This window comes from Lissotriton helveticus (assembly GCF_964261635.1).
Source record: "Lissotriton helveticus chromosome 1_1 unlocalized genomic scaffold, aLisHel1.1 SUPER_1_unloc_71, whole genome shotgun sequence".
In the NCBI taxonomy this organism is placed as follows: Eukaryota; Metazoa; Chordata; class Amphibia; order Caudata; family Salamandridae; genus Lissotriton; species Lissotriton helveticus.
This window is the reverse complement of record NW_027611716.1, coordinates 865,868-890,487: the sequence shown is the minus strand read 5'-3', so window position 1 is coordinate 890,487 and position 24,620 is coordinate 865,868. Positions and strand designations below refer to the sequence as shown.

At 43.6% G+C, this 24,620-nt stretch overlaps 2 protein-coding genes across 2 annotated transcripts in view; one reads left to right on the top strand and one right to left on the bottom strand.

Moving 5' to 3' along the window:
- Nucleotides 1–24,620, top strand: part of LOC144806434 (uncharacterized) — a 226,253-nt gene that overhangs the window by 156,116 nt on the left and 45,517 nt on the right. The gene's annotated exons all lie outside the window — the stretch shown is intronic.
- The window catches only part of LOC144806435 (uncharacterized), a 77,367-nt gene continuing 69,432 nt past the window's right edge, over nt 16,686–24,620 (bottom strand). Inside the window, exons 3-4 of the mRNA XM_078672802.1 lie at nt 23,968–24,132; nt 16,686–23,872 (exon numbers count right to left, since the gene is read on the bottom strand). Of these exons, the coding sequence (XP_078528928.1) occupies nt 21,202–22,884 (1,683 nt within the window). The 5' untranslated portion in view covers nt 22,885–23,872; nt 23,968–24,132 and the 3' untranslated portion in view covers nt 16,686–21,201. The remainder of the gene's footprint in view (nt 23,873–23,967; nt 24,133–24,620) is intronic.

Genomic DNA, 24,620 nt, shown 5'->3' with positions numbered 1-24,620 from the left:
CATGTACATGAGAGTAAAATGAGTAATCTTGCAAGACAGGATATCTATAACACCAAGCGTCTACTAACACCAGATCTGCTATGCCACGCTTCAGCTTAGCTGACTTTGTGACGGTGCCATGATATGAAGCCATGCTACAGACCAAGCTACAGACCAAGATAAGTCTCCTTCCACTATACCATCACCCACCACTTCTGCTTGTTGATCCCAAACGATGCTCCTAATGTAAATGTTAAACATTTGATTGGGGGAGTAAATGTTAGGCAGGGTGAGAGGGCGTGTGCCCCTTAAGATACTCAACTTTAAAAGGCGTCCTTCCTTATCCTTGACACCCTTGAAGGTTGTGGAGCTGGATCACCCCTTGCACAGTGTGTCCACTCACCACTCCCAGCGTTTCAGTAGGGGCATGTGCCCAGTAACAAAGGAGATATTTTGGGTGTGACATTTGGTGATTGTCTTCCCTCAGGAGATGTGTCTCTTGGAGAAGGATGATGTCCAGATCATGTCTCAGGAGGTATCGCCAAACCTGCTTACATTTGTTAGGCGACTTTAAGGCGCAAATGTTTCGGGAGAGCAGTTTATTGTGTGGGACTGTCCCCAAGGCAGGGGTCAGTGCCCACAGCCACTAGAACAGAAGGTGGGCCCCTGTTATGGCTTGACAGGGGTAGGGCAAGGTGGCACAGGCAAGGGAATGCCATATTCCAAGGGTTTAATAACCAAGATGCTGCTGGTCTCGTGAACATTGTGTCTGTGGGCGGAGGGTGCGGGACAGGGAATCAAGGAGTGAATCACGAGCCGAAGTGTGGTTGTGTATAATTCAGACCATTAGAGAACTGAACATAGGCTCAGCAGTGCGCATGTGACCTAAGAAAGTAGGAAACAAACAGAGAAAACAAATAACAGAGGTCCAACAGTCCCCAACATCTCCAGCAAAGATCGGCGTGTAAGCGCACAGATCCCACTAGAGGTGTCAGGGATGTCTTATTATAAGGGCAAACTCAGGTGATTTTCTACAACCTGCTCCTTCAAAAGTGTTTCTCAATGGTCACAAGAGCAGACGCCAGGTGTCTCCCAGGTGCACGCGGGTGTTGAAGGTGGTTTGGGTGGAAGGACGGAGGGAATTGCAGTTCAAGCAACAGTCCAGGTATTGCGCCGGCTCCTCAACCTCAAGGTGCGACTCTACACACACTGAAGGAGTCTTGTTACCAGCAGTCCTCCCAGCATCGGAGGCAGGTGAGGACCAGTTCAAGGCTGGAAGAGGCGACCTCCAGGGGCCCTAACGTGGGTGGTCCCGTGCAGGTGGGGCTGGTGATGCTGATTCTTGGCACTAGGTGAGATGCTTTCCAGTTGCTACAGGGGGCCAATGCAAAACGTGACACAGACCACAAGAATTAAGAGGGGGGCCTCAGAAGTTTACAGGTCCCAGAGTTGCCCACAGGCCTGTCACAGTTTCACGGGCCAGCAAGCACTGTTGTTGCGACATGCGGGTGGGCAGCAACTGCTTCTCTCCTCTCAGGGCTTGCAGGCGTAACCCTATGTCAGGGCCTTGATGTTGGCATTTACCAGCACCCTCTGTGTCGGCACAGCTACTCACTGTTGGGGTGGTCAGCAATTGATGCCTCACACTTTCCACTGGGTTTTATGCTGCAGGTCCAAGCCACCCACAGGCATGCCCCCGGGATCAAACAGAGACCAGGGGCACCCAATTCCATGCAGGTCTGTATCCGCCCAGCCCCCACATGGCGTAGCCATGTCGGATGAGCCCTGATGATCAGACAATCACTCCCAGCAGGGCCTGAGGTGTCTCGCACAGCCCAGTCGCTCCCGCAAGATGGCAGACCTTGATAAACCCACCAGCTTCCAGGATCCGCGATCACCCACGGGGGATCCCCTCTCGTCTGGCCCACAGAGCTGCCCCGCCTATGGAGGTGTCCAGGAAGATGCCCATGGGGAACTGCACAAACAAGCAGGTCCCGGTCCTTCAATACTGCATGAAAGGCCCACGGGGATCCAGAGCAGAGACAAAACATGTCACACTCCATTTCCGTCTTCGCCGCGGCCCCTGGGAGGCTTCTTTTAGTGGTTGTCTCAGGACTCTGGTGTGAATTGTTACCACCACCAATGCCGCTATCATTTGTACTACACCCACAACCATTACTTCTCCTGTTACCATCTCCACCAACAACACCATTACCAACCACGATTACAATCATAAAAATATTAACCACTTGAAAGCCAGGCCTATTCTCTTTGCATTGATTGTTTGGTTTCTATTCAAAATATTTGGTAACTGTATTGATTGTTCTTCTTTATTGTTGCCTTTTTTCAACATGTTCTCTCTGGTTTTGCTCCTGCCTGCCCCTATGCATCTTTTCAGTCTTTGTGCTTTTGTCTTCGCCCCCAGGAAGATCCCCATTTTTTGTTGATTTCTACAGTTTTTCTCAGAGTTCCTTCATGTAAGTTTCCATTTTATACTCCTGCAAATCTTCTTATTAGCAGGATTATTGCCCTCTGTGAGAACCTATCATGAGCATATGGATTTTCGTCTAAAAATCCTTAGGGTTTCAACAAATAGAGGAGCAGGGATTCAGATTACACCCTACTGCACAGGGTAATTGGGGTGTTTGACGACTCTGTACCTCTTTCCAAAGTTGTGCCTCAGGGGGGCAAACTGATTGTACCTCACCTAATGTGTGTTGTCCTATCACTGCACCTACCAATGGCTTATCTGTCCTTGCTCCCACCTTTGTAATATCCCTTGGAGTACATGCAATAGGTTCCTTCAATTTCATGGGTCACATGCAGTTCAAATGAGGGGATACCTGCTAGTGACGGCACCAGCACAAGACATGCACCAGCGCAATTAATATTAAAGGGGCTGCCCAAGTGTCTCTGGCTCCTTCTGTTATACCATATTTCGCTGCGCACAAAGGCGTGCAGCATCATAAAGCACTATCTAAAAGAAGACCACTGGTTGATAGAAAATGCCAGGAAAGGACTGGCCATTCTACAGAAACAGATTTCTCTTTTATCATTCACATTACTTTGCCAGTTATACCCTTCTCTAGAAATGACATTTCATTTTGATAAATGCCAATTCTCCAAACCTAAAGCCTGAACCAACTTACTTGCACTTTGGGAAAAATCTGATAATTGTGGGAAATGTTGCCATTTTTCTCCAGTGAAGAGCACTCTGCGATGGTTGCTGTGATGAATAAGAGAATTGGGTCTGCCCGAAGATTACTCTAACTTGCGCCTCCATCATGTGTTGGTCCAGCCTTCTACAACTCTAATTTCTACTCTGATAAGTAACAAACTTTCATTTCCTTTACATTCTTTTCTCAAATACTTCAGTCTGAAACAACAGTTCTTAACCTGTCGTCTGCAAACCCTACTCTGGGGAATTGTGGCTATTTTGAAAATTAAATTAGATTAAAATACCAGATTAATAAAGTACATTAACATAAAAAAGAAACATGTAACATCTTTTTTTAAATGGTATATACATGTGAAGAAGTTTGAAAAAGAGGGCTAATATTTGAGATGGTACCCACAGTCCCTATATCATTCTGTCCCCCAGGTAGCATCCCTTCCCCCTCCTTTGGATCAGTTAATGGTCCTGGATCTGTCCATCCTTTTCTTTGGTGGAGCAGTTGACTGGGAGAAGATTGTGATTGTGTGCTGGTTCATTGACTGGCTAATGCTATAATGTGCACAAACACTCATGTGACAGCCGTGCTCTCGCACCATGTCGCTGATCTCATAATGACCAGTGCTGTGCCGACACCACATCAGAAATTTCATAACTTCAATCAATGATACTGTAGTGTTTAAACATTCGACGATACAGAATATTGCACTGCTAGGCACTTTCGTCTCAGCACGGGAGAATTATAGCTGATGTCCACCTTTCTGCCCAGATTTTGTTTGGTTTTTCCCAAGCACAGAGCTGTTTTCCATGGACAAGTTCCATAAGGTTTTACCTGTCCAAATGTGTCCATGAAAAACCCACAAAGTGCAGTACTGTTACTCTTTTTGCAACACCCCTTAGATCAGAAACTCCAGTTTCTGCGCAAAATCGAATTTACAAACTTGTAATGAAGGTGTTTTTGGTGTCACAATGAAGGCATGATGTAATGTCCATGCTTTGCTCAAATAACATTTGAGTTCTAAGATTGACAGCTCTATTTTGTAAAGGATGTTCTAAGTTTGGAATGAGAGTTCTAATTTGGAATTGAAAGAATTCCTTTAGAATGTAGATTGGAACAACGCTTCTAATTTGGAACGTTCGAACTATGTATGGAATGCAAATTCTACATTTGGAATGCCTCTTGCACAAAACATACATTTTTTTTAAGGTTGAAGCAGCCAGCAGCTATGTGTGATATCTTAATTTTGGGAGTAGAAAACAGTACATCCCAAGACTACATATACTTGTGCACGTTGACCCCCCAGGGTATCCAGAACTACCTTCTATTAAATGCATGTGAGCTCCAGGAACTCTGGCACCGCCCCTATCTGGATCTGGGTGCGGAATGTCTGTGGGTCTAATGGGAAGCACGGTAGTATGAATGAAGGTTTGAATGGTGTGAATGCCCAGTAGCAAAGGTCAAAACCTTGGCGTGGTGCTACTGCTCACAAGTTTACCCATGAACTTGTGCTAATTTGACCTGTCTTGCATGAAAGGTGAGTGCACTGTCTTTGATTTCTTTTTCTGTTCGGTTTCTTTTTCCCTGCTAATTTCTTCCAGCTTTTTTCTTTTCTCAGTTTTAACATCTACATCTCACTTCATTCTCCTTACACTTTCTTTCATTCCTTCCTTGTTTAATTCTTCTGTGGGCTGTGTGTTTCGTATTGTTTTAGTATTAATTTTGTTCTTTTATCTCATTGCCTTCCCTCGCTCCTCATTTCTTTTCTTCTTTCTAAAGTTGATTCTCAGACTTTCTCTTGTCCAGAATATATTTTCTCATTCCTTCGTCCATACTTTCTCTTTTGTTTCTTCGTCATTCTTTATGCTGTCTTTATTTTATTTTTTCATTTCTTGATCATGCGTTTTTACTTTCATCATGTAATTTTCCCTGCTCCTTATGTCATTTCTTTCCGACATCGATTTTCATGTCTTTTCTTTTCCTCACTTTATTCGCTGCTGTTTGGTTTCTCATCTTACTCAGCCATTCTTTTATTTCTTACTTGCAATTTTTTTGTGCAATTAGCAATTTGTTTATTCTAGATTTTTGCTTTTAAGAAAATACAAAGATAATATGATAGGGATGGGCATTGGGCCATCCATACTGATGCTGCAGCACCGGGAGGATGGGGGAAGTGGTGGGCCAGACCGTCATGCGCAGGTAGCCTTTCTCCAACCCTTAGCTGTGTTGTACAGCTGGGTGGAGAACAAACACAGACTCCCAGCTCCTGTCTGGGCGCCGAACCAGGAAATAGTATTCCCAGCATGAAAAAAGCCCTGGGATTGGCATCTGGGATCCTGCACAGTGGGCAGCAGTGTCTGACGTCAGAAAGATGAGGATCGGGAGCACGTGGGCAGCCGTCGGAGCAGGTAAGTGCAATTTTATATATTTTTAGTTCTGTCTTCCGTGATGTTTTTGGTTTGTTTTCCCCCTCCCCCACTTCACCACTTCGCAATGGGATCAGCCGCTACTTCGATATTCGAGTGCCTAAAAGTCCTTCAGCGTGTCTCATCAGTTCAATCGTTGTACAAAATAAACATTTATTTGAAAAAAAAACACACCTCAGACAACCCAACATCTCTCAGACCTACCACAAATCCAGAACTCATGGTGGTTGCATGAGGGAGTGGTAGTACACAATACCTGTCCACAATAAGGTTTACAACTTATTTCTAAAGACTTCCAAGTGGAAAAAACGTTCAACAAAAACAGGCAATAAATTGATATCAAGATGGAGGGCTGATGTAACAGTAGGTGAGGGAGCGACTGTTTGGTGAGAAACTGTCTGTTGCAGGCGCCTTTAACATAAGCTAGAGGCAGTATATTTAGCTGATACCGGAAACAAGCAGATCTATAGGGTAATGCTTGAAATACTTCATTGGTGTTTCCTAAAACTTTGCTGCTCTGACTTTTTTTGTATTTTTCTACAACTGGAGGGGTTTGACTCTACAAGTCATTCACCACAGAAGCACACCTTGAGCTAGACACATAAAATACCTTACTGGAGTAACACAAACTGCTACCAAACAACAACAGATACACATGGACGTCAATTCACCATAATACCAGGGGTAGTGGCAGTGACATTACACACCCTTTGATACCCACTTTCACTCACACACTCATACTTATAGACAATAAAGAGTGTGACGCCCCAGCTGCCCCTGCGTTCCTGCCACTGAATTTGCCACCTCTGAGGCCAGGGGTCGCTAAGGCAATGCCAGGGGTAGCAGAGGGCAAGCCAGGGGTCGCAGCTTCGACCCTTAAATGACGTCCATGATCAGGCCGGCTCTAGGGCGGTGCCACCGGTGCCACCGCACCGGGTGCTGACTTTGCATGAGGGCGCCTGTTGCTATACTATATTATTTTTAAAAGGCACCCATAGCAGTGTTCCTGACCTCCAGCAATTTCCAGTCAACAATATAAATGTCAAGCCTACTCCGGGGATCGAAGTGATGTTCTTACTGAAGAGAAAGAAGTTTTGTCTAGTTGGAGTTTTGACTGGGGATGTTTTGATTCATCATAAGTTAGCGCAGATGGTCAATATGCCTGCTGCAAAGAATGTGCATCATGCAAATCCCGAAGTGAACATAACGTAAACAGGTCAGGGGGTTACTGCTTTGTCAGAAACTTTGTTTTGTTACTTGTAGTTTATTAGTTAAAAAAACTAATAAAAACCAGTGAGCTATTAACTGTCATCAAAGAGCTGAAATGCAGACTTCAAGAATAGTTTAGAGCGTATTAATTTTTCCCCAGACTTTCAATATTCAAATGTAGTACAAAGTATTGATTTGGGTAGAAATCAATTCCAATTATTAAAGATAATCCCCAATCATGGTCTTACGTTTTAAATTCTGAGTTTGTGCTTCTCCAGATCAAGCCCACTTAAACTTTACTGCCTACCAGAATGGATGACATATAAATCTTTCCACTCTGTCTTATGCACCGTTTCCTATACATTGAATTACCCACATATGATTGGGTAATGTGTGTGAAATGTAAAGTGCTCTGACACCCTTCACTTTTATGAGTGACACTATCAATCGAATTAAATTAATCTGAGTGAGAGTGGTTATGGAGACTGTTACCGAGTGGTGGTAGTGCGGGAATTTGTAACGCAGGTGGTCATTGGGGGGCACCAAAAAACATTGTCGCACTGGGCGCCACCAGTGCTAAAGCCGGCCCTGTCCATGATAATACACAGCTCAATGGTGCATTGTGGGTGATTTTGGTACAAGAAACGTTCCCTCTTTTCTGGCACGTTTGGTGACTGCTGCCGCTGGAGTGAAGGCCTGGAGGCCTGCAGGATACATGTGCCCTGCTGGTGGGACATGTGTAGTGCCTACTCTGGCTGTCAGGGCGCATTATCACCCTGGCAACACATTTCATGTGTCTCTGAGTTCAGGAAACAGGAGAAAAAACTGGGCAAAAGTACCCACGAAAGACCCTGTGTTCAATAGGAGAGAAGCAGAGAGACACGTAAAGAAAGGTACTGCTTTCATAAGATCAAAAGAATATTGAAAGCCTCGCACCTGTCCATGGAGGTGACAATCTCTGGGCAGAGCTTCTCGGCACTGCAAGGACTGTATCCATAAAAAGAGGACTGGGCAGTAAACCGTGGAGCTACACCTCCACCCACAACGCCAATGCCTCACCCCGGATCAAATTATCCACGTGGCCAATTAAGGTGATAAATGGGAGAAAAAATATCTCTGCAATTAGATATACATTTGCAGTAAAGAGCCTGGTCATTTCATATCCACATCATCTTTCTCCATTCTGGGGGGCACAAGCTCATCGTTGCATGTTGCAAGGGTGCCATACCCAACTTGAATCAGTAATTTTACCAAGCAACTCGTACCCAGGCACATGGTCTACCGTGAAGCTCATCTTGAGAATCCACTGATGCATTTTACAATTTTAGACTCACTGATGCCTATTCTAGCTTGGGGGCCATTAATGCCTATTATAGAATGAAGGCGATTGTTATCTGTTACTAGTTGAGACCCATTAACACTGATTACAGCTTGAATCACATTAATATCTCTTAAACCTTGAGGCTGATTGATGCCCAGAGCTGCATGAGGCCTATGAGGCCTTTGAGCGTGTCACAGCTCGGGGCCTAATAAAGGCAATTACATCTTCAGGCCTACTGCAGCCTGTTACAGCTCGCTGCCCATTTGATTCATATTACAGCTTCATACCCATTGCGGCCTGTTACAGCACACTGACCCTTGATAAATGTTACAGCTCGGGACCCATTGCGGCCGGTTACAGCTCGGTGTCTATTGATTCATGTTACAGCTCGGGATCCACTGAGACCTGTTACAGCTCGCTGCCCATTGATATATATATATATATATATATATATATATATTACAGTTTAGGACATTCTGATGCCAGTTCCTGGTCGCTGCCCATTTATACATGTTACAGCTTGGGATGCACGATGCACTGAGATCCAGGGGCGTAACACAGGGCCCCGCAGCCCAGCGTTGCGGGGGGCCCCGAGCAGCAGGGGGCCCCCTCAGCACAGACTGAGCTACAAATTCACCAGTTTAAATGACTGGTAAAGTGAAACTTGGATTTTTGTAGATTTTTACAATATGTGATCCACTAATCCCTTTTCTCAAATTAACGATAAGCTATTAGAGAAGCCAAAAGCATATTTGCAATAACAAGTAAGCAAAAACTGTTCCTCCCCAGTCATTTGTAAGCTTTATAGCACACTATGAAATTCATGGTTTTAAAAGTAAGCCTATATAAAAAAAAAAGTGTCTTAGTGGAAACTGAGCAAATTTATCTTATCCATTTGTTGTTAAAATTCATCCTGCACCTCTTGTTCTGCCGTCATCTCTGCAAAATCCGCACAGTCTCCGCATCTCATCCACTTACACTCAGCTACAGCGCTAGCATTATTTCACCAAACTGATAGAATCCGCAAGCAGCCCATGTTTACAAAGCAAGCTACCCCATTTCAAATGGTTCGATTGAAGGTAGATGGGTCACCCAATAAGACACTTGGGGCCCAATTACAAGTAGGACACATTCCGGGTTTTAAAATTGCTTGAGGTGTTGGTTGCAAGGGCAGCGAAGACTGATCCCTTGTCCCTGCTTTTGTCAGCAGGTAATACTCCCCCCCCAACTAGGACACATTTTAATCCTTCCCTCCCAAGCAATATTTTAGGAGTCTGTGAGAGAAAACATTGGGACGGCCAATAAGTCAGACATTTTTACCTGAAAGTGCATCGATTGGCAAATTTGTGTCTGTGGTATTGTAAATTGGTGAGTGACAAATCAAAAAAATAGTCAATGTGTGATTAAATGAATGCAAAGATGAGTGACCATGTTAATGGGTGAGTATTAATTGAGTGGGTGGCATCATACATCCATCCAACCATTCACTCAATTCAATTCAATTCAATTCAATTCAAATGATCTTTATTCGGAATTTTGATACATCCATAAAAGTACATACAGAATGAAACACATTAAAAGCACATAAAACCTATAAAAAGTTAAAAACAAAATTTCTAATTGGGTTTTAAGCAGCATAAATATCATAAAGTGCATTATACATATGAAGAAACATTAGTTCATTAGTATATTTTTACCATGGATTTCGGTTTATCTATTCCTAAAATAATCATACAGATCCAAACAGACATATAAAAGTTTCTTTGTGCAAATTGTATCCGAAAGGTAAAGTGCAATATGCATTCACCTAAGAATAATCATACAGATCCATACACACATATAAATGTTTCTTAGTGCAATTTGTATCAAAATGGTAAAGTGCAATGTGCGTTCAAATATAATACCATTATCCATTATGCTTGTTCCATACTTGCCCTTGATCTCACACAGACTTTTATAAAACAGCTTACAGTATGAATGATCTCATCTGTTGACAACATTTGTAGGAACCTAAATGCCATATTAAAATCCCTTAAGTTGTGTTTACGGAGAATCGGCAATAAGTAATGGCGGGTATATAAATTATAATGGCCACAGAAAAGGAAATAATGCAGCAAACTTTGTTTCCCACCTACGGAGCAGGGACAATCCAGCTCTTCTAAGCTTTTGTTATAGCCAAGGGGGAAGCTAAGCAAGTTAACAATGCTTCCGTCCCGGAACTTAAACAAAAGGCTCCGGTTCCATCTTCCTTTTGGTGTTGTTAAATATCTGCATGGCCTGTTTAAGTTGTTATTTCCTGATTCTGTAAGTGACAAATATTTAATAACAACGGGTTTTACAAATTCGGATCTTATTCGTTCCTCTTTGTATAAATCAAGTAATGCCCGTTTTACACTGTTCTTATGATTGGGGGTAATGGTATTAGGGGAACTGAACAAAGAGCCATATCCCACACTCAGCAAGCTATTCTTAACAGCACTTAACCAGGGTATATGGTGGGATTTTTCGTGTAATAGACAATCAGATATTATGCTGCGTGTTAAAGATGCTGCTGGGTTTGACCATATTTTTATCCAAAAAAGCGCGGGCCTAGATCTAATAAAATCCACAATATATGGCAACCTCAGTTCGCTGTGACAGATAAATGTGGGAGCACAAGGGACACCCCCCAGCACCTTTCTACAAAATCTATTTTCTTCCGATTGGAGAGACGTAATATTGCAGTATCCCCACACTTCTGCTCCATATGTACCGGTGGGATGACATTGGGTACGATAAATATTGAGCAAGGGGGTGATAACGTCGGCCAATTTGGGTTGTCGGAGGGATAAAATTGAATTGATTGACTTCCCAATTTTATTTCTCGCAAAGGCAACATGTGGCTGCCATGAGCCTGTATTGGAAAATAGTAACCCTAAGTAAGGAAAGGTGCTAGTGCATTTTAGTATATTGTCACCTGACTTAATTGAGGTAATATTGTATTTTTTAGGTCCACAATTCATAATATAAGATTTTTTAAAATGAGTGTTTAGGCCCAAATTGGACATAAAATCAACAAACCCAGTAATTAAAATGCGCAAGGCATTCGGGGTGCGCCCCATTAATACTGCGTCATCCGCATAGAGTAGGGTAGTAATGGGGGAACCGTTTACAATTGGTACGTCCTTAGTAGTCTTACTCAGAGTGCAGCTCAACCCATTAATATATAGAATAAAAAGCAGTGGGGCGAGTACGCAGCCTTGTCTAACTCCTCTGCTAATTAAAATATCATCAGATAATTCGCCATCATTATTGATACGTACTCTCGCCTTTAAATCTCTATGTAAATATGAAAGGAAATATACCAGTGATTCATCCAAACCATAATCAAGCAAAAGTGACCACAACCTAGAACGATTAACATAATCAAAAGCGGAACTCAAATCCATGAAACCTAAATAAAGCGGGGACTTTTTAACAATTATATATTTGGCCATAATCAGATTCAAATTAAGACATTGTTCAACAGTGCCCACGTGACTTCTAAATCCCAATTGACTGTAGTGTAAAACATTATTATCCTCCGCCCAATTCCTTATCCTTTTAAAAATTACTCTTCCAAGGACCTTTAGTGTGTTATCGATCAGTGAGATCGGGCGGTAACAAGCAGGGTCCGGCCTGTCACCTTTTTTAAAAATCGGTACGATGACACAGTTCGACCAAGATTCGGGGATGGAGCTATCAGTCAAATTGTTAAATAGGTTACATAATAATGGGGCCCAGAAATTAATTTCAGATTTAATCTGATCAATAGAAAGGCCATCCGGGCCGGGAGCTTTATTACTAGCACTCTCACATATAGCATCCTCGACCTCAGGTAATAAAAAGTTCAGTTGTTCAGCTGTACTGGATGGGGAGACAATATCTAGAGAAGTGGATGATATAGCATAGATTTTAGAGAAATGCTCTGCCCACACCTCGCCAGTTATGTTACAGTTGATTGGTTGGATATTAGATCCAAAAGATCTGAGGGACTTGACTTCTCTCCAGAAACCTGTCGTGTCTTTTAATGAGGCAGTACGTGTGAGAGTTTCCCAATGATTAATCACTAGGGCCTCAGATCTAGTGCGAAGCACAGATTTGTATTTAGATCTTAATTCTCTCACAAGTTGGACATCCCTAGGGTTAGTTTTTAAGGCCGCCCTAAGGTCCCTATTAGCCTTAGAACAGGAGGAGTCAAACCAGCGTGGGCCATGATCTATATTGGGCCTAGCTGGTTTAGAGGATTCTCTTTTAATAGCCCCACAGAGATTACCAAAGGCAACAACCACATCGTCACCTGGGCTAGTGTACGACAGACAAGTCTCTACCATCTGAGGGTGTTTTTTAATTACTCTAGCTAAAATATCTTTATTGTCCACCCCTTTCCATATTAGTCTGAGTTTATCAGTAGACAATGACAGAATTTGTGCCCCAGTCTCAAATCTCACAGCAGCCTTCGGGATCTGTGGATTGTCAAAGTATATTCTAAGCGGATAGTGGTCACTATATGCGGAACAAATGACTTCTGCTTTTAAAATTATATCACTCAATATTGGGCAAGTAAAAATATAATCTATCGTGGAGGAGCAGCCCTGGCCTATATATGTAGGTGTTAATATATTATTAAAGCTAGAACCAGCAATTTCCATTGCGTTTACTAGGTCACGGGAGGCTAGATGGTTTTTCAACTCTTCACCGTTTCTACATATAGGACTATCACGATACATGTGAGCATTGAAATCCCCTCCAATGCAAATGCCATCAAAGGGCCCATACTTCTGCCCTTCCGTAATTTCGTCAATAAAGTTAAACAATAACGTAAAATTGTCATTGGGGCGAGTGACAAAGTCATTATTATAAAAATTAATTATACAAAGTGTCATCCTTTTAGTGTACTTCATAGCCATAAAACATTTACCCGGTGTGGGGATTAATTTTGTTTGTACCCCAGATTTTATTTTAGTCCAGATGGATAAGCCCCCACGGGGGCGACCCTTAGGTGAGGGAGAAGCCTGTAGATTATAGCAACAAAAGCCCTCCATTGAGGGTGTAGTAGTGCACCAAGTCTCTTGTAGCATCAAAATGTCACAGTTGTTATTAACCCAGTCTAACCATTCTTTGATTTTCAATTTAGAGTTAAGACCCGCTATGTTCCAGCTTACGAGGGATATATCAGAATCCTGGAGCATTAGTCTATGATTCAAGGGTTTTTCTCTAACTGCAGTCCATTGCATGGGTTGTGAGACAATCAGGGTTTCAATAATAGGTGCCAGTGATGATTCGGCTGGGTTAGATGTTGTGGGTCAGTCTAACATATCCAAATCTGACAGAGGGGCAAATCTATTTACCATATTGAATGGAAATGAGGCCGGTTGGAATTGCATAGGGGGTGGCTGAAAGTGCATAGGTGGTGGATGAAACTGCATTAAGGGTGGCCGAGATTGCATTAGCGATTGTCTGTAGAAGTAACTCAAGGGTAACATGGTTACAACAGTAGAGATAGCAGAGCAGTTACCATTTCTACTGAGTAAATGTCTTACAGTTCCGGGGTTCTTAAAATCGAGAACTATACAGTCACCTTCCTTATCTTTATGTAAGGGCCCAACCCAAGACACCCTGCGAGCCGATAGGATCTCTCTTGAGATGTCATGACCGACACCTTTGTGCTTAGTTAGCCAATCTATGCTTTTATTCCGCAGTTGTACCCATGATTCCCCCTGATCCTCCCTCAACGGTGGTATTCCTGCAAGGACCAGGACAAAAGGACAAGCATCCGGTGGCAGATGTAATACAGGCCCTTGATGTTTAAAAGGCCTGATAGACCCAGCTTCCCCAGTGCTTTTATTGCTAGCAGCAGTTGATCTTATTGCTGTAATCGTTTGGGTCGAGCCTTTATAGTGAGTAATGTTTTTATTGGTAGTAGCAGAAGGGACAGTTTTTCTGGGTGCAGGTATTGGAATAGATTTAGGCGGTAAATTAGATATTGCCGAGTTCTTCCTTTCATTGGCGGGTCGGGGTTGAATTGTAGATGGTACAGTAGACTGTTGTAATGTTCCAGGGTTACTTGAGCTCCCTCCCGGTAAGGGGGAAGCTTCCTGTTTCTTTAGTGACAGTGTGTTGCTTACAGATTCAAGTTCTTTTAAGAGACGGTCAGCTCTGATTTGATCCAAGACAACAGACCCCTTTCTTTTTGCTTCTTCGTTTTTAACCAGGTTATCTAGTCTGTCAAGTCTTTTAAAAACATTATTAAACTGGTAGATCATTTGTTTCTCGAGTCGATTAAAAATAGTGTCAACTATAGTTTCTATCAAATTCCCATTCTGTTTCGTAAGATGATAATTGTCTCCCATTAATGTTGTTTGGGTCCATATCGTGTTGGAAGTCCCGTTTGAATTAGTGGTAATTACAGCAGGGATATCATCTGCATCCACGAAATCTTTATCCACATCAACAGACTAATTTGCATATAGCCAAGTTCTGAGCTGGGATGGTGCAGTGAGCTAAAAAACGGTGATGGATCAAGCCCTGATCTTTGGACTGGGTAAGAGTGGTCTGCTTAATTCAGGCACTCTGTTCATCACCACCCCCTTTTCTGAATCATTTTGTCCACCATAAGCGTGGAAGGGTATACTCAGATGTGAGTCCCTTGCTCATTGCACCATCAGGATTCAAGCAAGCCGGGCCGACGAGGCTGAAATGCCAGAAACCGGTCCCCGGTAGCTTGTTTCCTTCCCAGTATAAGAATTGGCTTGGTAGTTTGGTCTGCCCTGTTCCCATGATGCACTGGGCCAGGGACAGACTAATTTGCATATAGCCAGGTTATGAGCTGGGATGGGGCAGTGAGCTAAATAACGATGATGGATCAAGCCCTGATCTTTGGACTGGGTAAGAGTGGTCTGCTTAATTCAGACACTCTGTTCATCACCACCCCCTTTTCTGAATCGTTTTTGGCCACTATAGGTGTGGCAGGGTATACTCAGACATGAGTCCCTTGCTCACTGCTCCATCAGGATTCAAGCAAGCCGGGCCGACGAAGCTGAAATGCCAGAAACCGGTCCCCAGTAGCTTGTCTCCTTTCTGGTGAAGAATTGGCTTGGTAGTTTGGTCTGCCCTGTTCCCATGATGCACTGGGCCAGGGACAGACTAATTTGCATATAGCCAGGTTGTGAGCTGGGATGGGGCAGTGAGCTAAATAACGGTGATGGATCAAGCCCTGATCTTTGGACTGGGTAAGAGTGGTCTGCTTAATTCAGACACTCTGTTCATCACCACCCCCTTTTCTGAATCGTTTTTGGCCACTATAGGTGTGGCATGGTATACTCAGACATGTGTCCCTTGCTCACTGCTCCATCAGGATTCAAGCAAGCCGGGCCGACGAGGCTGAAATGCCAGAAACCGGTCCACGGTAGCTTGTCTCCTTTCTGGTGAAGAATTGGCTTGGTAGTTTGGTCTGCCCTGTTCCCATGATGCACTGGGCCAGGGACAGACTAATTTGCATATAGCCAGGTTCTGAGCTGGGATGGGGCAGTGAGCTAAATAACGGTGATGGATCAAGCCCTGATCTTTAGACTGGGTAAGAGTGGTCTGCTTAATTCAGACACTCTGTTCATCACCACCCCCTTTTCTGAATCGTTTTTGGCCACTATAGGTGTGGTAGGGTATACTCAGACATGAGTCCCTTGCTCACTGCTCCATCAGGATTCAAGCAAGCCGGGCCGACGAGGCTGAAATGCCAGAATCCGGTCCCCGGTAGCTTGTTTCCTTTCTAGTGAAGAATTGGCTTGGTAGTTTGGTCTGCCCTGTTCCCATGATGCACTGGGCCAGGGACAGACTAATTTGCATATAGCCAGGTTCTGAGCTGGGATGGGGCAGTGAGCTAAATAACGGTGATGGATCAAGCCCTGATCTTTGGACTGGGTAAGAGTGGTCTGCTTAATTCAGACACTCTGTTCATCACCACCCCCTTTTCTGAATCGTTTTTGGCCACTATAGGTGTGGCAGGGTATACTCAGACATGAGTCCCTTGCTCACTGCTCCATCAGGATTTAAGCAAGCCGGGCCGACGAGGCTGAAATGCCAGAAACCGGTCCCCGGTAGCTTGTCTCCTTTCTGGTGAAGAATTGGCTTGGTAGTTTGGTCTGCCCTGTTCCCATGATGCACTGGGCCAGGGACAGACTAATTTGCATATAGCCAGGTTCTGAGCTGGGATGGGGCAGTGAGCTAAATAACGGTGATGGATCAAGCCCTGATCTTTGGACTGGGTAAGAGTGGTCTGCTTAATTCAGACACTCTGTTCATCACCACCCCCTTTTCTGAATCGTTTTTGGCCACTATAGGTGTGGCAGGGTATACTCAGACATGAGTCCCTTGCTCACTGCTCCATCAGGATTCAAGCAAGCCGGGCCGACGAGGCTGAAATGCCAGAAACCGGTCCCCGGTAGCTTGTCTCCTTTCTGGTGAAGAATTGGCTTGGTAGTTTGGTCTGCCCTGTTCCCATGATGCACTGGGCCAGGGACAGACTAATTTGCATATAGCCAGGTTCTGAGCTGGGATGGGGCAGTGAGCTAAATAACGGTGATGGATCAAGCCCTGATCTTTGGACTGGATAAGAGTGGTCTGCTTAATTCAGACACTCTGTTCATCACCACCCCCTTTTCTGAATCGTTTTTGCCCACTATAGGTGTGGCAGGGTATACTCAGACATGAGTCCCTTGCTCACTGCTCCATCAGGATTCAAGCAAGCCGGGCCGACGAGGCTGAAATGCCAGAAACCGGTCCCCGGTAGCTTGTCTCCTTTCTGGTGAAGAATTGGCTTGGTAGTTTGGTCTGCCCTGTTCCCATGATGCACTGGGCCAGGGACAGACTAATTTGCATATAGCCAGGTTCTGAGCTGGGATGGGGCAGTGAGCTAAATAACGGTGATGGATCAAGCCCTGATCTTTGGACTGGGTAAGAGTGGTCTGCTTAATTCAGACACTCTGTTCATCACCACCCCCTTTTCTAACATCAACTTGTGACAGGAGTCACAGGGCTTGAAGCTGGTCCAACGATGGGACATCCCTTGTGCTACCAGAAGTGGAAGACTCAAAAAAAGAGGTAGACAAAAGTCGAAAAAGGGTTTAGTCAAAAACTGACTAAGAGGTTGGCTCTCTCCGGATCTGCGCTGGCTGGAGCAGAAGAAAGAAAGAACTGACGTCAGCGTGCAGGTGGGGCATCTTAAGTAGACACTGCGATGTCATCCCGGCGCCTACGACACAGGACACAGAGTCAACCGACGCCACCTACAGAAGCGCAGGGGTACTGCTAAGAAAAAAATTCTCTGGATCCAGTCTGAAACCTGGGGGTAATTTTAAGGTAAGGAATCTATAACTAATAGTCTCTACCAGATACAAGCATCCTTGGACCAGTTTCAGGGTAACACCCCGCATCAACCAGGCTAGCTTGAATCCAGTGGCAAAGTAAGCAAGGGGCCCCATGTCCGTTGTACCCTGCCAACTGAGGGAAAACAAAGCAAACACAAGGAGATGATGGACGGACGGCTGAAACTTTTCAGAAACTCACCCCCAGTCACAGATCTGGGTTGAATCCATCATCGTTCTTTAACTCACTTCGCCACCCGAGTTCAGGCCCAGCCATATGCAAACCAGTCTTGACCATGTGCCTCATGGGAACAGTCCAGACCGAACTGCCAAGTCAGGTCTCAACTGGACCGGAAACAAGCATCCTGGGATTCAAGCTAGCCTGGCTGATATGGGGTGTTACCCCGAAACCGGTCCCAGTTGCTTGTTTCTGGTCCAGGGAACACCTGGCTTGGCGAGCATTGGATCAATGCAAGGACGAGGTAGCATTCACTGGCATTTTTATGAAAAGTGCAGGCTTGTTATAAAACTGGCGATTTTTTTCGCACATAGCTAAATCCTGAAGGGTCTGAATGTCAATGCTCCCAAATATAATCATGCCCTGGGGAAACAGTGGCCCAAACTCTGTCGGCGAGCACAAGCTAGTCAGGATAGATGTGTTGCAGCAGTCAGTACTATGTTGTGACTTGGACATAGCCTATTGCTTGGGTCAGGCGATTGACATGAGTGTGGAACTTCGGTGCACTGCCTGGATTAGGTCTATATGCTTCTCTAAAGATACCCAAGCATCATTAATGGACAAGCTATTCGATGGCTCTCAACTTTTAAGCAAGAAAGTGGACTGTGCCCCAGACAGATTCCTTGGGTCTGTCTTCCTCCGCCACGCAATTTCATCACAAATCTCGTCCCCTTTTGGCTACCGTAGAGTTTTTCAACTCTGCCAGCGCCAGACCCTGCTGCAAACCCAGCAGGTCTCCCAGTTCTATCATCGCCATGGCACACAAAGGCAACTTCCAGGACATTATGCCACTGAGGGACCTGCTGTTACAGCTGGCACAGCCGCAAAACCTCTTTGTGCCCTTCCAGACACTCACTCACCCTATGGTAGGCAGTATCCAACATTTTCTCCAGTGAATCAGATTATGCCAGTGGCAGACCCCTCTCCCTATCCCACCCAGACTTAACAGTGGCGACGGATGTATTACGTCTGGGATGGAAAGGCCATATGGGAGACAGAGATTAGGGAACCCTCGTCACCGGCAGAGACCCAACTCCACAACAAGCTGTTGGAGTTGCGAGCATTTCACTTGGTGGTGAAGATCTTCCGGCCCACCATCACAGGAGGGTCGGTGCAGCTTCTCACAGACAAGACAGTCAATGTAGGTGGTCTCATCAGGAAGTATCACACTTGAACTTGTTTGACAGCGAGCCGAGGATTCACTGGCTGCAGTTGTTTGGTCCGACGAACGGGCGCTGGAACTGCTTAGATGAATGTGAGTTCCTCCCAGGTACGCTGCCTCGAGATACAGAAGAATCCTTACTGGGTTGTATTGAATATAGTTGAGAAGCATATTGGAGAGATCTACCGTCCTGATGAGAACCATGGTAATTAACTGGAACGGTCGAAACATTAACTATACAGGGATTATTTAATATAAATTATGTCTTCTAAAAATAGCATTTGCTTAACCTGTATTGTACAAAAGTATTTACAGCCCCGTTTCTGTGTACAAAATGTGGATCGGACAGTTTTATCATCATATCACTTTCATCTTGAGCACTGCGCAGTCATCACTCAACAATTTATATATACACTTGCTGCTGGGAATACAATTAGAATTTTTGGAAATGAAAAGGCCTCATCTGAATTCTAATCATGATAAAAATGGTGAATTAATATCTTCCCAGGGCCTGCATATGTGACACAGACCTGTGAGATAATGTACTCATAGACCTCTGTAGTTGTTCACAGTGCGCATGGGAAGTGCTTCTATGCGTCTACGCTTGTCACGTCTGTAGCAGAATGATGTTGACACTGAGCTGCATGATGTCTCCTACTCTGCTTTATAGTTGGAGGACCCAGTCTGGTGTGTGGGGAATATTTACAAAGTGAGGAATCTGCAGGTAAAGGAGTAGCAACCAGAAAGAGTGTTACCAAAGGCAAGTGACTGGTGTGTTAGGATTTCTTGCTGTTGTATATTAACTCTTTTTGGGTGGTGAACTCCGCTGGCGGAGTTTTCTGTACTCCGCGGAGCTCGCGTAGTTCCTAAAAACTCAGCTCCTTGGAGCTTGCGCTCTTAAATGCCATGTGCCGGAGCGAGGAAATTCCACCTCCTGATGAGATTTTTCCTTGCTCGCGCTCGCCAAGGTCAAGTTGGCGAGCGAAATCAACCTCCTGGTGAGATTTCTCAAAGCGGGTTGTCGGATTTCTCAATGCAAGTGGTCGCGGCAGGTCACAACCACTCGCATTGAGAAACCTTCCTTCGCATTGACAAAGCTGCCGCTTGAGTAGAAGCAGCTGCATCCTCTTGTGCTGCACATGGTGCCTTTCGCGATTATTTTTACAGGGCGGGACAAACACCAGGAAATCAAAATCGCCACGAACGGCATGACCCTTACGCACTCCGCTGCTTGCGGCACTCCGCGTAGACCGCCACAGTTTTTTTGTCACTTCGCGGAGTTCTTTATTATGAACTCCGCCTAGGCTTAATCTTCTTATGAAAATATAGATATCAGTCAAATGTTAAGAAACAAGGGTGAGTAGAAACCTTTGGGTGGAGTAAAATTTATGACATTAATATTATGATTTTTTGGGCAATTAGTTGATTTTTGCAAGCACTAACACTTCTCTGTGTCAAGTAAAGACCTTGATGAGTTTTGTAACTTTCAGATACTCAAATTGCGGATTTTGTTGCAATTAAAAAATGTCAAGGCCTGAAATTTCTTTGGAGGTTGCATGTGGGCAACCTAAGTTATCCTGCAAGAGTTTCTTGATGAATCCTATTGCAACTACAATATGTGCTCTCTCATGTAAAGTCAGGTTGTTAGAAGCTTTTCTGCAACTCAAGATATGCCTTACTTTTCACCTGGTGTGGACGCATTTTTCATGTTTAGTGAGGTCTCCTTTCTGAGTATAACGTTTCTGGCTTTCCCCTCCTGTATAAGGCTTTAGTCCAGTGTAAATACTCTCAAATGAAGTTACATTGTATTCGAGACTAAACCTTATCTGACATTCAGAACACACATAAGGCTTTTTTCTCCCGTGTGAGTTCGCTCATGACAAGTGAGAAGTCATTTGTAGCCAAATCTTTGCTTGCATTTCGAGCACTCATAAGGTTTTTCCCCAGAGTGGGATCTCTCATGAAGCATAACACTGTCTTTCAGATTCAAGCTTTTATGGCATAAGGATTTCCTCCAGTGTGGAGTTTCTCATGGTGAGATAGCGTTTTTCTCTGCAGCTTTTCTGGCGTTCAGAGCACTCATAAGGTTTTCATCAGTATGGAGTCGCCAATGGTTGGTGAGGCTGTGCCAATCAAATAGGAATTTCTGGCATTCACCGCATTGGTAATGTTTTCCCCCTGTGTGCGTCTGCTCATGTAGAGTGAGATTGAGTTTAAAATTGATGCTTTTCTGGCATTCGGAGAACTGAATTATTTTGATGGTGTGTTTTCTTATGGCACTTGTAACCATCTCTACCTCTGAATCTTTTCTGACATTTAGAGCACTGATAATTTTTTTTCTCCAGTGTGGATTCTCACATGTGCAGTGAGATTAGATTTACGGCTGAAATATTTTTGACATTCGGAGCACTGATAAGGTTTTTCCCCAGTGTGGATTCTTATATGCTGAGTGAGACTGCTTTTGTCACTGAAACATTTCTGGCATTCAGAGCACTGATAAGGTTTTTCCCCAGTATGGATTCTTATATGCTGAGTGAGACTGATTTTTTCACTGAAACATTTGTGGCATTCAGAGCACTGATAAGGTTTTTCCCCAGTATGGATTCTTATATGCTGAGTGAGACTGCTTTTGTCACTGAAACATTTCTGGCATTCAGAGCACTGATAAGGTTTTTCCCCAGTGTGGATTCTTATATGCTGAGTGAGACTGCTTTTGTCACTGAAACATTTCTGGCATTCAGAGCACTGATAAGGTTTTTCCCCAGTATGGATTCTTATATGCTGAGTGAGAGTGATTTTTTCACTGAAACATTTGTGGCATTCAGAGCACTGATAAGGTTTTTCCCCAGTGTGGGTTCTTATATGCTGAGTAAGATTGCTTTTTACACTGAAACATTTGTGGCATTCAGAGCACTGATAAGGTTTTTCCCCAGTGTGGGTTCTTGTATGTTGAGTGAGACTGCTTTTGTCACTGAAACATTTCTGGCATTCAGAGCACTGATAAGGTTTTTCCCCAGTGTGGAATCTCACATGTGCAGTTAGATGTGATTTACGTCGGAAATCTTTTGGGCATTCAGAGCACTGATAAGGTCTTTCCCCAGTGTGGGTTCTTATATGCTTAGTGAGACTGAATTTGTTTATGAAACATTTCCGACATTCAGAGCACTGATAAGGTTTTTCCACTGAGTGGGTCCTTGTATGTTCAGTGAGTCTGATTTTGTAACTGAAACATTTATGGCATTCAGAGCACTGAAAAGGTTTATACCCACTGTGGGTTCTGATATGCCGAGTGAGACTGCTTTGGTCACTGTAACATTTCTGGCATTCAGAGCACTGATAAGGTTTTTCCCCAGTGTGGGTTAATGCATGTCGAGATAGGCTCGGTTTGTTACAAAACCTTTCCTGGCATTCAGAGTACTGATACGGATTTCCCCTAGTGTGGGTCCTTGTATGTAGAGTGAGTCCTCCTTTGTCACTGAAACATTTCTGGCATTCAGCGCACTGATAAGGTTTTTCGCCAGAGTGGAATCTCATATGTTTAGTGAGTTTAGATTTACGGCAGAAACTTTTTTGGCATTCAGCGCACTGGTAAGGTTTTTCCCCAGAGTGGGTTAATGCATGTTCATATAGAGTCGCTTTGAAACTAAAACTTTTCTGGCATTCAGAGCACTGATAAGGTTTTTCCCCAGAGTGGGTTAATGCATGTTCATATAGACTCGGTTTGACTCTAAAGCTTTTCTGGCATTCGGAGCACTGATAAGGTTTTTCCCCAGTGTGGATTCTCATATGCTCAGTGAGATAAGATTTACGCCTGAAACTTTTTTGGCATACTTTGCACGGAGAGTGGGTTTCCCCAGTGTGGATTCTCATATGCTCAGTGAGATAAGATTCACGCCTGAAACTTTTTTGGCATACTTTGCACTGAGAGTGGATTCCCCCAGTATGCATTCTGTCAAATTCTGTGAGATAAGATTTATGGCTGTGTCTTTTTTGGCACATGTAACTTTTTCCCCCAAATTAGGTTATTTTCCCTTCATCGAGGTGGTTTTGAACACTGAATTTGGTCTCACAGTCTGTATTTTTATAAGGTGTATACCTAGAGTTAATATCTCTACGTTTAGTTTTCTCGTGCTTATATGCCACGGTAAGAGGGAACCCGATTTTAGAGTCAGGCTTGTTTAGATAATGTTCAGCATTTATCTCTAAAAGAAATTGTGTGCAATCTTCTTAACACTTGAATTGAGCAAACTATGTCTGGAAGCAGCCCTGTAACACCTGTCGAAATGTTTCTAGCAGATAATAGTCTTTAGGTTATAGCCTATCCGGCAGCAACTTATTTTGTGACTGAAGATTTTCTCAAATTTATTTGTATAGGTTCTTAGCAATGCAGTGATAAGGTGTTAGTCTGATATTTAATGATTAAACTGATAAGTACCTTTTTGCACTGACGTAATGGCAGTAACTGAGGGTGTTAGAACGTGCACAGTACTATTGTGGATCACCAGTCGCAGAACATCGGTTCCTTTGACCCTTTCTTTGTTTGGTGTAAGGTTAAGATTTATAGTTCTGAAGACGAGGATGTATTTACATGACCTATAGCGCAACTGTGCTCATTTAATCCATTTTTACCTTTAACAGTTTTACATATCACTCACGCACAGCAGATAATGGTGAGGCAATTTACATAGAATTACAGAACAGTACACAATAAAAAGGAAACAATCTGAGATGGTTATGAACACAATAAAGTGGTGAATTTTTATGGTTTTCGCAAGAGTAAGCAGAGTGGGTCGTGGTTTTCTTCCCTGAGGCAGATAGTCTCAAACTGGTGTAACTGGTTAAAAACGGTTGTTGAACAAAGGTGACTTTCCAATCTTTCGGTTGTTAACGTGTCAGCTTCGGAGTCTTCTCTCAGCGTCTTTTCTTTGATGGTCTGCAGAGGAAACCTTTTGTTATATCTTTCTTTTATGCAGTGTGTGCTTCCTCTCTGGAATTACATGATGTTTTAGATGAACGTTATTCTGTGCACAGATATGGCTTTGCTCTGGGTTAATGAAATGCTAAATTATAGACTTCACTTACAGGTATAGTACTTTCCTCAGCTCCCACTTCCTCGCCACACCTAGATTCTGGAAATTGTTTAAACTTAGATTGCTGGATGTCCTTCAGTTTTTCAAAATAATCCTTCTTATGGACTTTAGTTGCCTGGTGCTAAATCTTGCTTTCTTCGTCAGTAATTTCAATCACCTATAGTATAAAAATTAAATAGTTAATACATGAAAATTTCCCAAAATATAATTTACAAGCCAAATCAATGCAGAGTTGCAGAATTTTGAAAATATTGAGCTGTTTTTCAAACAGAGCAGAGTGTAGAATTGTAGCCTGAGAGTACTTGGATGTAGGAGTGAGGATTTATAGAATTTCCAACATTTTATTAAGCTCACAAAGGATACATGCACCCTATGGACTTGTAACATAGAATCCCAAAGGCAGAAATTAAAGTCATAAGCACTGGCGCCAAACAGATATTTAAAAAAGCATACTATTTATTAATTTTTTATGTAGATTTCTGGGACGGGAATTTCCCCTCCATGGACAACAGGCGTTTCCCCCTGCCCTGAGTTACCACCTACTTGTATCTGGTATCCTGACTTTTGAGTTTGGCCTCTGCCGCACACAAATCTATTGTGTATTGCGAGGACTATGCCTAGACCTATCCCTCAACTATGGTCCAG